This window comes from Chlorocebus sabaeus, chromosome 14, assembly GCF_047675955.1.
Source record: "Chlorocebus sabaeus isolate Y175 chromosome 14, mChlSab1.0.hap1, whole genome shotgun sequence".
Classification (NCBI taxonomy): Eukaryota; Metazoa; Chordata; class Mammalia; order Primates; family Cercopithecidae; genus Chlorocebus; species Chlorocebus sabaeus.
In genome coordinates this window covers 9,425,938-9,438,837 of record NC_132917.1, presented here as the reverse complement: position 1 = coordinate 9,438,837, position 12,900 = coordinate 9,425,938, and the positions used below count along the sequence as shown (strand labels likewise).

General features: G+C 42.3%; 1 protein-coding gene across 4 annotated transcripts in view; it reads left to right on the top strand.

Annotated features, from left to right (window-relative positions):
- The window catches only part of ADAM17 (ADAM metallopeptidase domain 17), a 69,516-nt gene that overhangs the window by 49,748 nt on the left and 6,868 nt on the right, over positions 1–12,900 (top strand). For all 4 annotated transcript variants that reach the window (XM_007971521.3, XM_007971520.3, XM_038006542.2 and 1 more), the window contains 5 exons: positions 935–1,134; positions 4,035–4,138; positions 8,727–8,861; positions 11,238–11,368; positions 12,172–12,250. In XM_007971521.3, coding sequence (XP_007969712.1) covers positions 935–1,134; positions 4,035–4,138; positions 8,727–8,861; positions 11,238–11,368; positions 12,172–12,250 — 649 coding nt within the window. The remainder of the gene's footprint in view (positions 1–934; positions 1,135–4,034; positions 4,139–8,726; positions 8,862–11,237; positions 11,369–12,171; positions 12,251–12,900) is intronic.

Sequence of the window (12,900 nt, the reverse complement as noted above, 5' to 3'; positions counted from 1 at the left end):
ATCTTTCTGAAAGTAGCTCCTTTGATGTCTGATTTGGTAGTTACAGGCACCTTTGGAGGGTCCCATACACTTGGCTCTCAGGGGCTTCATGATTGTTGTCTGGGGTGAAAGTTAAGCCATTTTGGCATCTGCAGAGCACTTTGGAGACCCTGACCTAAGAAGTAACTATGCTCGGTTTCCCCTAAGCCTCTTTCTTCTTTTTTTATAACTTCAGGAGGTCTGGAAAGTGACCTCAGTTTTAGAGCTCCTGATAAAACCCTCAGCCTTAAAAGGGAGTTATCCTAGTGGTTCTGTACTCCAGGGTGGGAAGCTAGGGTAGAGACTTCCTTTGACACACTGGTCTTGCTGGTCGATGAAAATGTTTAGGTAACATTTTGGGATTCAATTTATGTAAAATGTACTGTCATGCCTGTTACTAAGCTCAAATATTTAAACAACTTTAAATCTGGATCATCCATATAAGTAGCCAAGGAAGGAGAAGAAACCCCTTCTGCATTTCTGAATCGTTTTGTCTGGGATGACAGTAACCTACAGAGGTTCTTAATTCTTGTCACTGCACGAGTGGCATGCCTGAAGTGGGGAGATTTCAAGTCTGATGGAGCTACGAGCTCTCTGTTGTGCTATTCTGCTTGTCCTCAAGTGGACTTTGGCTGGGATGTTTGGCCTCAGTGTTTGTATAGCTTGCTTATCTTCATAAGAAGAATTATAGATCCTTAACCAAGTTCACAGCAACCATTTAGCATTCAGCGGAAGGAGGTTCTCAGTTCCATATCAGTGGCCTTTGGCGGGGACTGTGATGCCCTTGCCATAACTCCAGGGTGGCTCTGATGGTGGTTTTACATTAAGAGTTTGTCTCTAGAGAAGACACAAACATTGCATGGGAATACATTTTTATGATGTTATTTTGGGTCCTTACTGCCTTTTTTCTCTCAAGATGTTTTCAAACTGCAGTAAACAATCAATCTATAAGACTATTGAAAGTAAGGCCCAGGAGTGTTTTCAAGAACGCAGCAATAAGGTGTGTGGGAACTCGAGGGTGGATGAAGGAGAAGAGTGCGATCCTGGCATCATGTATCTGAACAACGACACCTGCTGCAACAGCGACTGCACATTGAAGGAAGGTGTCCAGTGCAGGTGAGGAGTCTTTCCACAGGGATTTTGGGAAGCTGGTATAACAAGATGTCCAAAATAATAGAAGACTGAACTTGCAGGGGTTTTAGAATCAGCTGAAAGGGGTGTGTATGTGTTTGTTTACATTTACCTCTTTTGCCCTTCACAGCAAGAAATTGCTTTCTGGGCTGGGCATGGTGGCTCACTCCTGTCATCCCAGCACTCTGGGAGGCTGAGGTGGGAGAAATGCTTGAGCCCAGGACTCCTTTGAGAACAGCCTGGGCAACATAGTGAGACACTGTCTCTTAAAAAACAAACAAACAAATAAGCAGCTTTCTGGAAAGCAGTGTGACATTATTTAACAAAATCCTTGACCTTGCATGCTCCTTGGTTTAGCAGTCCTATAGTTAAAATAATCTTTTTTTTTTTCTTTTTTTTTTTTTTTTTTGAGATGGAGTCTCGCTCTGTCGCCAGGCTGGAGTGCAGTGGCGCGATCTCGACTCACTGCAATCTCTGCCTCCTGGGTTCAAGTGATTCCCCTGCCTCAGCCTCCTGAGTAGCTGGGACTACAGGCAGGCACCACCATGCCTGGCTAATTGTTTGTATTTTAGTAGAGACGAGGTTTCACCGTGGTGGCTACAATGGTCTCCAACTCCTGACCTTGTGATCCGTCCACCTCAGCCTCCCAAAGTGCTGGGATTACAGGTGTTAGGCACTGTGCCTGGCAAAAAAATATTTTTTATTTTATTTTACTTTATTTTTGTTTTTTGAGATGGAGTCTCACTCTGTTGCCAGGCTGGAGTGCAGTGGCACAATCTTAGCTCACTGCAATCTCCGTCTCCCGGGTTCAAGTGATTCCCCTGCCTCAGCCTCCCCAGTAGCTGGGACTACAGGTGCGCATGATCATGCCTGGCTGATTTTTTGTATTTTAGTAGAGACGGGGTTTTAGCATGTTGGCTGGAATGGTCTTGATCTCCTGATCTCATGATCTGCCTGCCTTGGCCTCCCAAAGTGCTAGGATTACAGAGGTGAGCCCCCGTGCCCGGCCTTTATTTTATTTTATTTTTTGAGACAGGGTCTCACTCTGTTGCTCAGGATGGAGTGCAGTGGCACGATCATGGCTCACTGCAGACTCGACCTCCCAGGCTTAATCAGTCCTTCCACCTCAGCCTCCCAGATAGATAGGACTACAGGTGTGTGCCACCTGGCTAATTTTTCTTGTATTTTTTATAGAGATGGGGTTTTGCCATGTTGTCCAAGCTGGTCATAAAGTCCTGGGCTCAAGTGATCCACCCTTCTAGGCCTCCTAAAGTGTGGAGATTCTAGGTGTGGGCCACCGTGCCTGGCCCAAATAATCTTTTTAATTTCTTTTATTTATTTATTTATTTTGAGACGGAGTCTTGCTCTGTCACGCAGGCTGGAGTGCAGTGGCCTGATCTTGGCTCACTGCAACCTCCGCCTCCTGGGTTCAAGCCATTCCCCTGCCTCAGCCTCCCCAGTAGCTGGGATTACAGCGTGTACCACCACACCCAGCTAATTTTTGTGTTTTTAGTAGAGACGGGTTTCACCATGTTGGCCAGGCTGGTCTTGAACTCCTGATCTACCCGTGATCTGCCCGCCTTGGCCTCCCAAAGTGTTGGGATTATAGGCGTGAGCCACCGTGCCTGGCTGCCCAAAGAATCTTTTAAGGAAACAGAGATGTATAAGATTTTAACAAGGTTTTTTTTAATGGCTACATCCTAATAGCAAAATTTTGGAAACAATCAAAATGACAGTCTTGGGATATGAATGTTATCATGATTCTATATACTGGAATAGTGTGGAGGAAGCAGGTTACAAGTTAGAAAGTTACCCAGTTTTTCATTTTTATATCCACTGTTAGACCAGTGCCTGGCCTAGAAGTAAAAGGGTTTAAACTTCAGTTTTCTGGTGAATAATTGAGATTTAACTGGATACAGCGCATATTAACACTGTAGATGCGGATGGGGAGTAGAGTTCTGGCTGCTGAGTGTCTTAGCTATGGATTGCCTTGTGGCCCAACCTTGTCTTTTTTTTTTTTTTTTTTTTTTTTTGAGACAGAGTCTCGCCCTGTTGACCAGGCTAGAGTGCAATGGTGCAATCTCGGCTCACTGCAACCTCTGCCTTCCAGGTTCAAGCGATTCTCCTGCCTCAGCCTCCTGAGTAGCTGGGATTACAGGGTGCGGCACCATGCCTGGCTAATTTTTTGTATCTTTAGTAGAGATGGGGTTTCACCATGTTGGCCAGGCTGGTCTCAAACTTCTGACCTCGTGGACCACCCGCCTCGTCTTTTTTTTTTTTTTAGAGACAGAATTTTGCTCTTGTCGCCTAGGCTGGAGTGCAGTGGCGTGATCTTGGCTCACTGCAACCTCCACCTCCCAGGTTCAAGCGATTCTCCTGCCTCAGCTTCCTAAGTAGCTGGGATTACAGGAGCATGCCACCATGCTCGGCTAGTTTTTGTATTTTTAGTAGAAATGGGGTTTCACCATGTTGGCCAGGCTCACATTGAACTCTCCTGACCTCAGGTGATCCACCTACCTTGGCCTCCCAAAGTGTTGGGTTGGGATTATAGGCATGAGCCACCTCGCCCAGCCCATCTTGTCTTTTTTAAATTAATGCGTTAAATGAATGAAAACCAAGGATACCAAGATGTTTCAAAGGTGATTGCTGTGTTCCCATTCTTTTCTACTACAGCGTGGCATTGATGTGACCTTACGCACATTAGGAAGGGACAGAGTGTGTACAGGTAGCTATAGCAGTGGAGATGTCTGATGATATAGGAGTGGGGATGGAGCCAGGAGGTCTTCCCCTGTGATATTCAGGTCACTGTAACGTAACAGTAGCATTTGGTTTGATATGGGGCTGTAATTTGAATTGCTCTGTTCCTGTCTGCTCTTCTTCTCCAGTGATAGGAACAGTCCTTGCTGTAAAAACTGTCAATTTGAGACTGCCCAGAAGAAGTGCCAGGAGGCGATTAATGCTACTTGCAAAGGCGTGTCCTACTGCACAGGTTCGTGTTCTTGTTGCTTTCTTGGAATGCTGTGGTTCCAGTGTGTGCATGTCTTTGAAAACAAGATTATGTTTTGTTCAGATGAAACCCACCGTTTTTGACCTCATATGCCGGGTTGAGTTTCTGGCACTCCCTGGTTTGTGACACTTGGCTTTGGTGGGTTTAAGACCTGTTTTTATTTCTGTTTCATTTCCATCACTCTCTTCTTTCTCCTCACAGACATCCACTGTATTGTGGCTAATATTTGCCTGGATATGTGTATATCCTTGAAAGACCATATAGTGTTATTTTGTGTTTTTAATGTGCCAACATGATGTACCACATTACATTTACTTTTAAAAAAATCAGTATCATGTTTTAAAGAATTATCTGTATTGTGCCACAGATAATTTAACAAGGTTTTTCATGGCTACATCCTAATAGCAAAATTTTGGAAACAATCAAAATGACAATCTTGGGATAATGAATGTTATCATGAATCTGTACACTAGAATAGTGTGGAGGAAGCAGGTTACAAGTTAGAAGGTTACCCAGTTTTTCTATATGTATCTATATGTATTTCACTGTTGGGGGCACCTACATATTGTTTACTTATATGATTGGCTGTGTTTTACTTACAGTTCACCAGGTGGTAGCTACTTCCATTGCCTTCATCCCCTTGATACTCATACAATATCCTCCTACGTCCCTTCAGGAACCCGCGTGTTTCTCTGGGTACTGAGGAGTGTAATTGTGTAGTCACAGAGGCAGGATATGCTGGTCTCTAGAGCACCACTGCTAGGTTGCCTGTGTCTGAGAACTCCTGTATCCCAACGTTCTGGCCAACATTTGGAATTACCCTGCTGTCCTATTAGCATGATGAGTATAAAGTAATCTCTTGTTCTTACATTTTTTTTTAACAGCCTTTGTCCTAATGCACTTCCTTACATTTTTCTTGAGCATCTCTTTATATTTTTCAGCTATTCAAATTTCTCCTGTGAATAGCCAGTTCATATATTTGGTTCATTTTTTATAAATTGGGTTTAGTGTTATTTCACTACTGTGGATTTGGAGGAGTTCTTAGGTAATCCATTTGGTTTGCATACACCTCCTATCTGTTGCCATTCTCAGAACATAAATCTTTAATTTTAATGTAATCAAATCCATTATTTTGTTGTGTGTGTATGTTTATTTCTTAAACACATGGTTCAGAAAAGCCATGGTGGATGGTTAAAAAGATATTTTCCACAGCTGCTTCTATTAGTTTCGTAAGTTTTCCTTTCACATTCAGGACTTGAATCTTTCTGGAGCTAACCTTTCCAGGTGTCCAGTATCTTCTGTTGTTCTTTCAATTGTTGCTTTAAAAATTTCAAAGCTACATTATTACTAGGTATATAAACAGACTATCTCTACATCTCTATCTGCTGTTCCTTACCAGTATATAATGTTCCATTTTTACCCTTGTGATGTTTTTTGACTTAAATTGTCAAAAAGCAATATTCAGTTTGCTATTCTAGTGTTTTTGTTCCTCTGATATATCTATCCCATTCTTATATTTTTCAAAATTTGTCTCTCTTGGTTGGTTGGTTTGATTTTGTAATAGCTTTATTGATACATAATTCACACCCATGCAGTTTGCCCACTTAAAGTGTACAGTTTAATGGTTTTTAGTATATTCAGATTTATGCAGTCATCACCACAATTAATTTTAGAACATTTACATTACTCCAGAAAGAAACCCTGTATCCTTTAGCTGTGATCCTCCAGTCCTGCCATTCCCCACAACTCAGAGCAACCACTAACCACCCTGTTCTTTATGGAGTTGTCTGTTTTGAACATTTCATATAAATGGAATTATACAAACTGTGGTCTTTCGTGACCACATACTGTATGACTGGCTTCTTTCACTGAACATAACATTTTCAAGGTTCATGTATGTTATAGCATGTATCAGTACTTCATGTACTTTTATTGCTGGGTAATATTCTATTGCATGGATATGCCACATTTTGTTTATTCATTCACTGGTTGATAGACATTTGAGTTGCTTCCACTTTTTTGCTATAACAAATAATGCTGCTGTGAACATTTTTGTATGAGTTTTTGTGTGGAAAATTCCTTTGGATATTACTCAGGAATAGAATTTCTGGGTCATATGGTAACTGTGCTTAATCTTTTTAGGAGCTGTCAGACTGTTTTCCAAAATGACTACACCACTTTTACAGTCTCAGCAGCATTGTATGAGGGTCCCAGCTTCTCCATATCCTCACCAACACTTGTTATTGTCTTTTTTATTATAACCATCCTAGGTTTTGTGATAAGGATGCAAACAGAAAGCTGGAGGTCTTCAGGGACCTAGAGAATGAAGTTGTGTCTTATTTTGGCTTGACTTTGGTTTTAAGTGTGCATATTATGACATGTTGCTCACGTTTTTATGTTCTGGGATCTGTCACTATCACATTACTTTGCCAAATGTTAGGAACCTGAATATCTAAATCAAGCTTTAAAGAAGCATTTGCTAGCTATGCTGAATGTTTCATCTTCACTATAATAATAAAACAGATTTAGGAAAATGCTTTCTTTTAAATAAGTGTAAGTAAAACAATTTGAAAACATGTTTGTTCTTATCAAACAGCCTTTTGTTCCCTTGATATTTTATACAAAATAGTAGATAGCAGAGGATAAGTTCCTGATAAGGAATCAGTATTTTCTAACAAGAGAAGTTAGAGAACAAGAACCTCAAAAAAAAAAAAAAAGAAGAAAGAAAAAAAAGCAATTAGCATTTCACAACCAGCAGTGGCAACATCACCTGGGAACTTATTAGAAATGGAAATTGTCAGTCCCCTCCCTGAATCTACTGCACTAAAAAATATGGGAAGGGAGGCCAGCAGTCTGTACTGTGCAACCTTCTGTCAGGTGATTTCCATGCATGCTAAACTTTGGGGACCATGCTAAATAGATGATACTGTTTTCAAAATTATTTTCCTACCTGTCTAATACTCTGACTTTAGTCTTTTAAGAACACATGCTCAACAGATATTTATTGAGCATTTTTTATATTTATCAGGGCAGTATAATATACCAACAATACAATAATGATCCACAGTATAAACCTTCCCTGAGCTCACTGGACATCATACTTTCAGTAATAGTTTGTTAAATGACTGCTGACACAGTGAATGCCCAGTGCTCATGAAAGGTTTTATGAGAACAGAGGCAAAGTGCCTGGTTATCTGTTGGGTACTTAATAAACCATCACTTTTGTTTGAAACTGGCCAAATTTCTGTACATTTTGTGTTACTGCTCTGAAGCCCTTTAAGTCAGAATTCTTTTGATTGGCTTCATTCTTCAGCTGAAAGGCCAGTCCAGAGCTGTGGATATAGTCCATTGCTTTCATAAAGTGGTTTTTTTCTCCTCCTCTATTTGAGTTGACTTTTAGCTGTTTGTGCGGTTCATTTTCCAGAATGATTCGCTCATTCCATCCTGTCTCTCCCAGTTTAACTTTCTTAGGTGGCTTTTCTTTGGCATTACTGGCCTGGGCACAGTGGCTCATGCCTATAATTCCAGTACTTGGGAGGCCAAGGTGGGAGGATCCCTTGAGCCCAGGAGTTTGACACCAGCATGGGCAACACAGGGAGATCTCGTCTCTCAAAAGAAAAGAAAGAAAATTAGCCAGGTATGGTGGCATACGCCTAAAGTCCTAGGTACTTGTGAGGATGAGGCAGGAGGATTGCCTGAACCTAGGAGTCTGAGGCTGCAGTAAGCTATGATCACACCCCTGCCTTCCAGCCTGGGTGACAGACTGAGACCCTGTCTCAAAAGAAAAATAAAAAGAATAATTGATTTATTCAAGAAATATTTGTAGTATACCTATAATATGGTAGGGATTGGAGATAATTTGATAAATAGATTTGATCATTGCTGTCATGGGGCTTACCAGTCTAGTAGAGGGAAAACATAAAATAACATTAAATATATATAAATTGCAAAACATATGCAATGAAGGAGAGAAGGAGTGTGATAGTGCAAAATGGAAGTGGGAGGCCACATCCACTTAGACAGCATCCTCAGGGATATCTCAGAAAACCTTTGAGACAAAACTGAATCCATAAGAAAAGCCAGCCAACTGCCCCAAAAGTGCAAACACCAGCATTCCAGGTAGAAGGAATAGTGTCTGTTAACATTGAAGGAACTGAATAGAGGTTGTAGCAAGCAGTGGGCTGTGGGAGAGCTGTGTGAAGTCAGGGCCAGATAGGGAAGGCCGCGGGGCTCTTTTAAGCCTTCCTACCAAGTTTGCCATTTATTCTAAGTAACGGCACATAGGATATTCTTTTATATATGACTGTGAGATGCAGAAGTGGAGACCATGCATTCTAACCGGGGCTTGGGAGGTCAGGGACTCATGCAGCCTAACCTGGCACATAGCCAGGCACTCCCATTTAAATGCTGATTGCTAGTGAGATTCAGGCTCTTGTCCTAGCTCTGTAGGTCACTTTTTGCTGTTTGCAAGGTAAGATGCTCACTTGTATGAGAAACAGCATATTATGCACCTGTAGAACTGGTGGACCTGCAACTCATTCTTTTTGTTATGACTGGTGTTTGCTTCCAGGTAATAGCAGTGAGTGCCCACCTCCGGGAAATGCTGAAGATGACACTGTTTGCTTGGATCTTGGCAAGTGTAAGGATGGGAAATGCATCCCTTTCTGCGAGAGGGAACAGCAGCTGGAGTCCTGTGCATGTAATGGTGAGCACAGTTTTATGCCCACTCCAGCAGCAGGAGAAAACATGGCCTTTGCCAGGTTCCCTTTCTCCATTTGGAGGTTGTGCTAATGAGAACAGTGGTGAGATCCAAGCCGAGGATGGGGGGGTGGAAAGGCAGGGTAGTGTCTGGAGACAGGCATCTCTGCATGCAGATCCTGGCTCCTCCACTGTACGTGGGAGTCCTGTCCTGTTGGTGTTTCTTCTTGCTGCATTTTCAGCCATATGGCAGGCTTTGAGGTGGGAGAGGAGGGAATTTTATTGTGGGGGAGAGAGTGAGTAGGTAGAGGTGTGTCCTAGCTGTCGTCTGCTCCATATCATACAAACCACGAAAGCAGCAGTAGCTATCTACATTACATTGGCATGGAACTAGGACACTCCTGCAAGAACTCAACCAGAGAGAGCTGATTCCAGGATCTGACCCCACTAGATGAGGATTTTTGCAGTTATCAAGAAGGCTGAGTCTGCTCCCCTCTGATCTCTTAGAGCAGCCTGGGGCAGGAGCCTCTCTCCTGCTGGCCTGTCAGTTTTCCTTAGGTTTCTGCGCTATTTTGGAACTCCTGGGTTTGAGGGCATCCTCGTGTACTGGTCAGGGACTGGCTGGACTCTGCTTCCCACCCCACTTAAACCATGGAGCATATGGGAGTCGATGAAGGAGTTCTGTTGCTTTCAAAATAGACAAAGAGCCAGGTGTGGTGACTCACACCTGTAATCCCATCACTTTGAGAGGCCGAGGTGGGTGGATCACTTGAGGTCAGGAGTTCAAGAGCAGCCTGGTCAACATGGCAAAACGCTGTCTCTACTAAAAATAAAAAAATTAGCCGGGTGCGGTAGTGTACACCTGTAATCCCAGCTGCTAGGGAGGCTGAGGCAGGAGAATTGCTTGAACCCAGGGTGTGGAGGCTGCAGTGAGCTGAGATCGTGCCACTATACTCCAGCCTGGGTGACAGAGCGAGACTCCGTTTCAAAAAAATAAATATAAATAAATAAAAGACAAAGAACCCAGTAGTTAAATCACTGGGTTGGAAGCTTACCATCCATATAGTTGAGTAAGGAACTCTTCCAAGTTCAATAATGTGTAGGTAAAGAAGATAGATTGAGGGCAGTGTCTCACATCTATAATCCCAGCACTTTGGGAGACCAAGATGGGTGGTTCACTTGAGCTCAGGAGTTGTTTGAGACCAGCCTGCCAGCCTGGGCAACATGGTGGAACCTCATCTCTTAAAAAAAGAAAAAAAAAGAAAAAAAAAAAGATAACACATAGTAGGTGCCAAATAAAAAAATCTGTTGTGTTGAATGGCAAGAGGCTTGGGGTGCTCTGGAAGCACAGAGCCCGACACAGTAAAAGCCCAAGAAATATTTTATAAATTAGTGAATGATGGAAAGGTTTCCTTTCCTTTTTTTTTTTTTTTTTGAGATGGAGTCTCACTCTTACCCAGGCTGGAGTGTAGTAGCACAATCTCAGCTCACTGCAGCCGCTGCCTCCCAGGTTCAAGTGATTCTTGTGCCTCAGCCTCCTGAGTAGCTGGGACTACAGGCAAGCACCACCACACCTGGCTAATTTTTTAATCTTTAGTAGAGATGGGGTTTTGCCACGTTGGCCAGGCTGGTCTCGAACTCCTGGCCTCAAGTGATCCGCCCACCTTGGCCTCCCAAAGTGCTGGGATTACAAGCGAGAACCACTGCTCGCGGCCTTTTCTGAAAAGGTTTTCTTTTTGCTTGTTTTTGTGTTCTAGTTGATTTCTTTCTTCTCCTAAGTATAAATATGGTTTAATTTTCTGGCATTTCTGCCATTCCTGTGTATACCCACATGGCTCACAGATGCCCAGTGTTTTATCCCATGACCTGTCAGAGCTGTTCTTGGTGGAGGAGTTGTAGAGCTTTGGCTGTAGGGCTCATGCCCCGGGGTCACTTAGCTCTCCACCCAAGGGTGGACAGCTGTGTCCCAGCTGCTCTCGCTTTCAGGGAGCCAGTGTGGGCCCTGAGGGGCACACTTTAGACTGAAAAGCCAAGGATTGAAGTGGGCAGGGTAACAAGAATGTTGGGACAAAGGGAAACATTTAGAAGAGCATTGTGAGAGGCTTGAAGTAGAGAGAATAGTTAGACTTTTAAGAGACGTCTTTCATCTAGAATGGATTTTTCTCTGTATTTTTTTTTTTTTTTAAACCTTGTGGCCCCTGTCACTGAAGGCTGAGGAGTGTGACCTCAGAAACTACTCCTTGGTGCGGGCTATGGATAGTATTAGCTATTGAAATAAAAAATAAATGTGATTTCTTGCCTCTTTGGGACCATGGTCAGGGAGAAAAGAGGAGACAGGAGGTCTCAGAACAATCCAGCTGTCAATGCGTGTTCTCTGTTCCAGAAACTGACAACTCCTGCAAGGTGTGCTGCAGAGACCTTTCTGGCCGCTGTGTGCCCTACGTCGATGCTGAACAAAAGAACTTATTTTTGAGGAAAGGAAAGCCCTGTACAGTAGGATTTTGTGACATGAATGTGAGTATTTATGTCCAGCTTTTTCTGTAACAGCCAGATAGGAAGTTTTTATTTTGTAAGTACTTGATTTTGCAAATAAAAAGAAATCAAAACACAAATGGGGCTACATCCTTCTGGCCCATTGTTATCTATGAGTATTACTTAGGAGGAGAAGACAGAGTGCTTTCAGGTCCCTGCCTGTAGTTTCCTTCCATAGTGGGAGGCTTCGAGCCCAGAGACTGAGAAGGACTGGGGTGGGGACTTTATGGTTGGTTGGTTTCAGGCAGTGGGTCCTAATTATGTTTTCCTGGATTACTTACAGAATTGACTAAGATTGCAAAATTATTCAAGGTGTGATTTTGAAACAGGTGCTGAATGAGTAGGAAAGATGTAGAAGACTGCTTGACTTACTTTAGCCAGACCCTTTTGTTCTCTAGAGAAGCATAATTTTTCTCATGCAGAATGATGGGAGAGGGTTTCAAGGTTTAAGAGTCTTCACAGGGAGTCTGGCTGTGTTCTTCACTGTCCACTGTGTATGTGTAGAGTCCTTACTGGAACGCCTCATCTTTAGCAAACTGGTTTTCTTGATTTTTGTCTCCTGGTAATTCTAAATCACTTGTTAAAATGGACTAATTATCAAAGGGTTAATGACAGCATGTCCTACTTTCTGGGGTACTCATTACGCTGAAGTTATTGCCTTGTGTCAAAGATGGGAAAATGTTTGATTTTAATGAAGCCCTTTACATGTCAGTTATTTTTATAAAGCTACATTGCTTCTGAATACATTGTGTTTGGGAATGATGCTGTATGTTTTTTCTTCATAGGGCAAATGTGAGAAACGAGTACAGGATGTAATTGAACGATTTTGGGATTTCATTGACCAGCTAAGCATCAATACTTTTGGTAGGTGATTTTCCCAGATTATTTACTGAGAGCTGAGTTGGATTTCTGTGATGACATTAGAAAAGTGTGCTTTCAGAGTGATATGCTCTAATTCTGCAGTAGAAGGTGGAAATATTCACTGCTTTTGTTATGAAACAACTTTGTTGGCTAGAATAAAATGAACTCATAGATAGTCTGTCCCCGTGGAGCTTGGAGGCACAGATTTTCTGACAAGGGAAATAAAGTCAAAATATTGGCTTCCTTCTATACCCAAAAATATACATGTGACTAGCATAAGCATAGTTTAATGCTATAGACTGAATCCTGATTGATGTAAGAGTGTTTATTTGACTGAATGCTATATACTGAATCCTGCTTGATGTAAAAGTGGGCCTCATATTTTGCAGAAGCAGGCAAAATCATGTCCTCATGATTTTATCATGTCCTCACAGGTCCATAATTTAATCACAAATAATATCCAGGTAACAAAAACTTTGTCTTCTTAAGCATTTACTAGTAGTAGCATTCTATATGATTAGTTTGTTGACACAGTTACTCCAGGTAGCATGTTGAATATTCTGCAATCTCTTCCTATCAGCTAGTATACGAGGGCTGTTTCTTTAAAAGCACTTGGTAAGGAGAGATAGTCTGGTGTAATATAGGCAGCACGG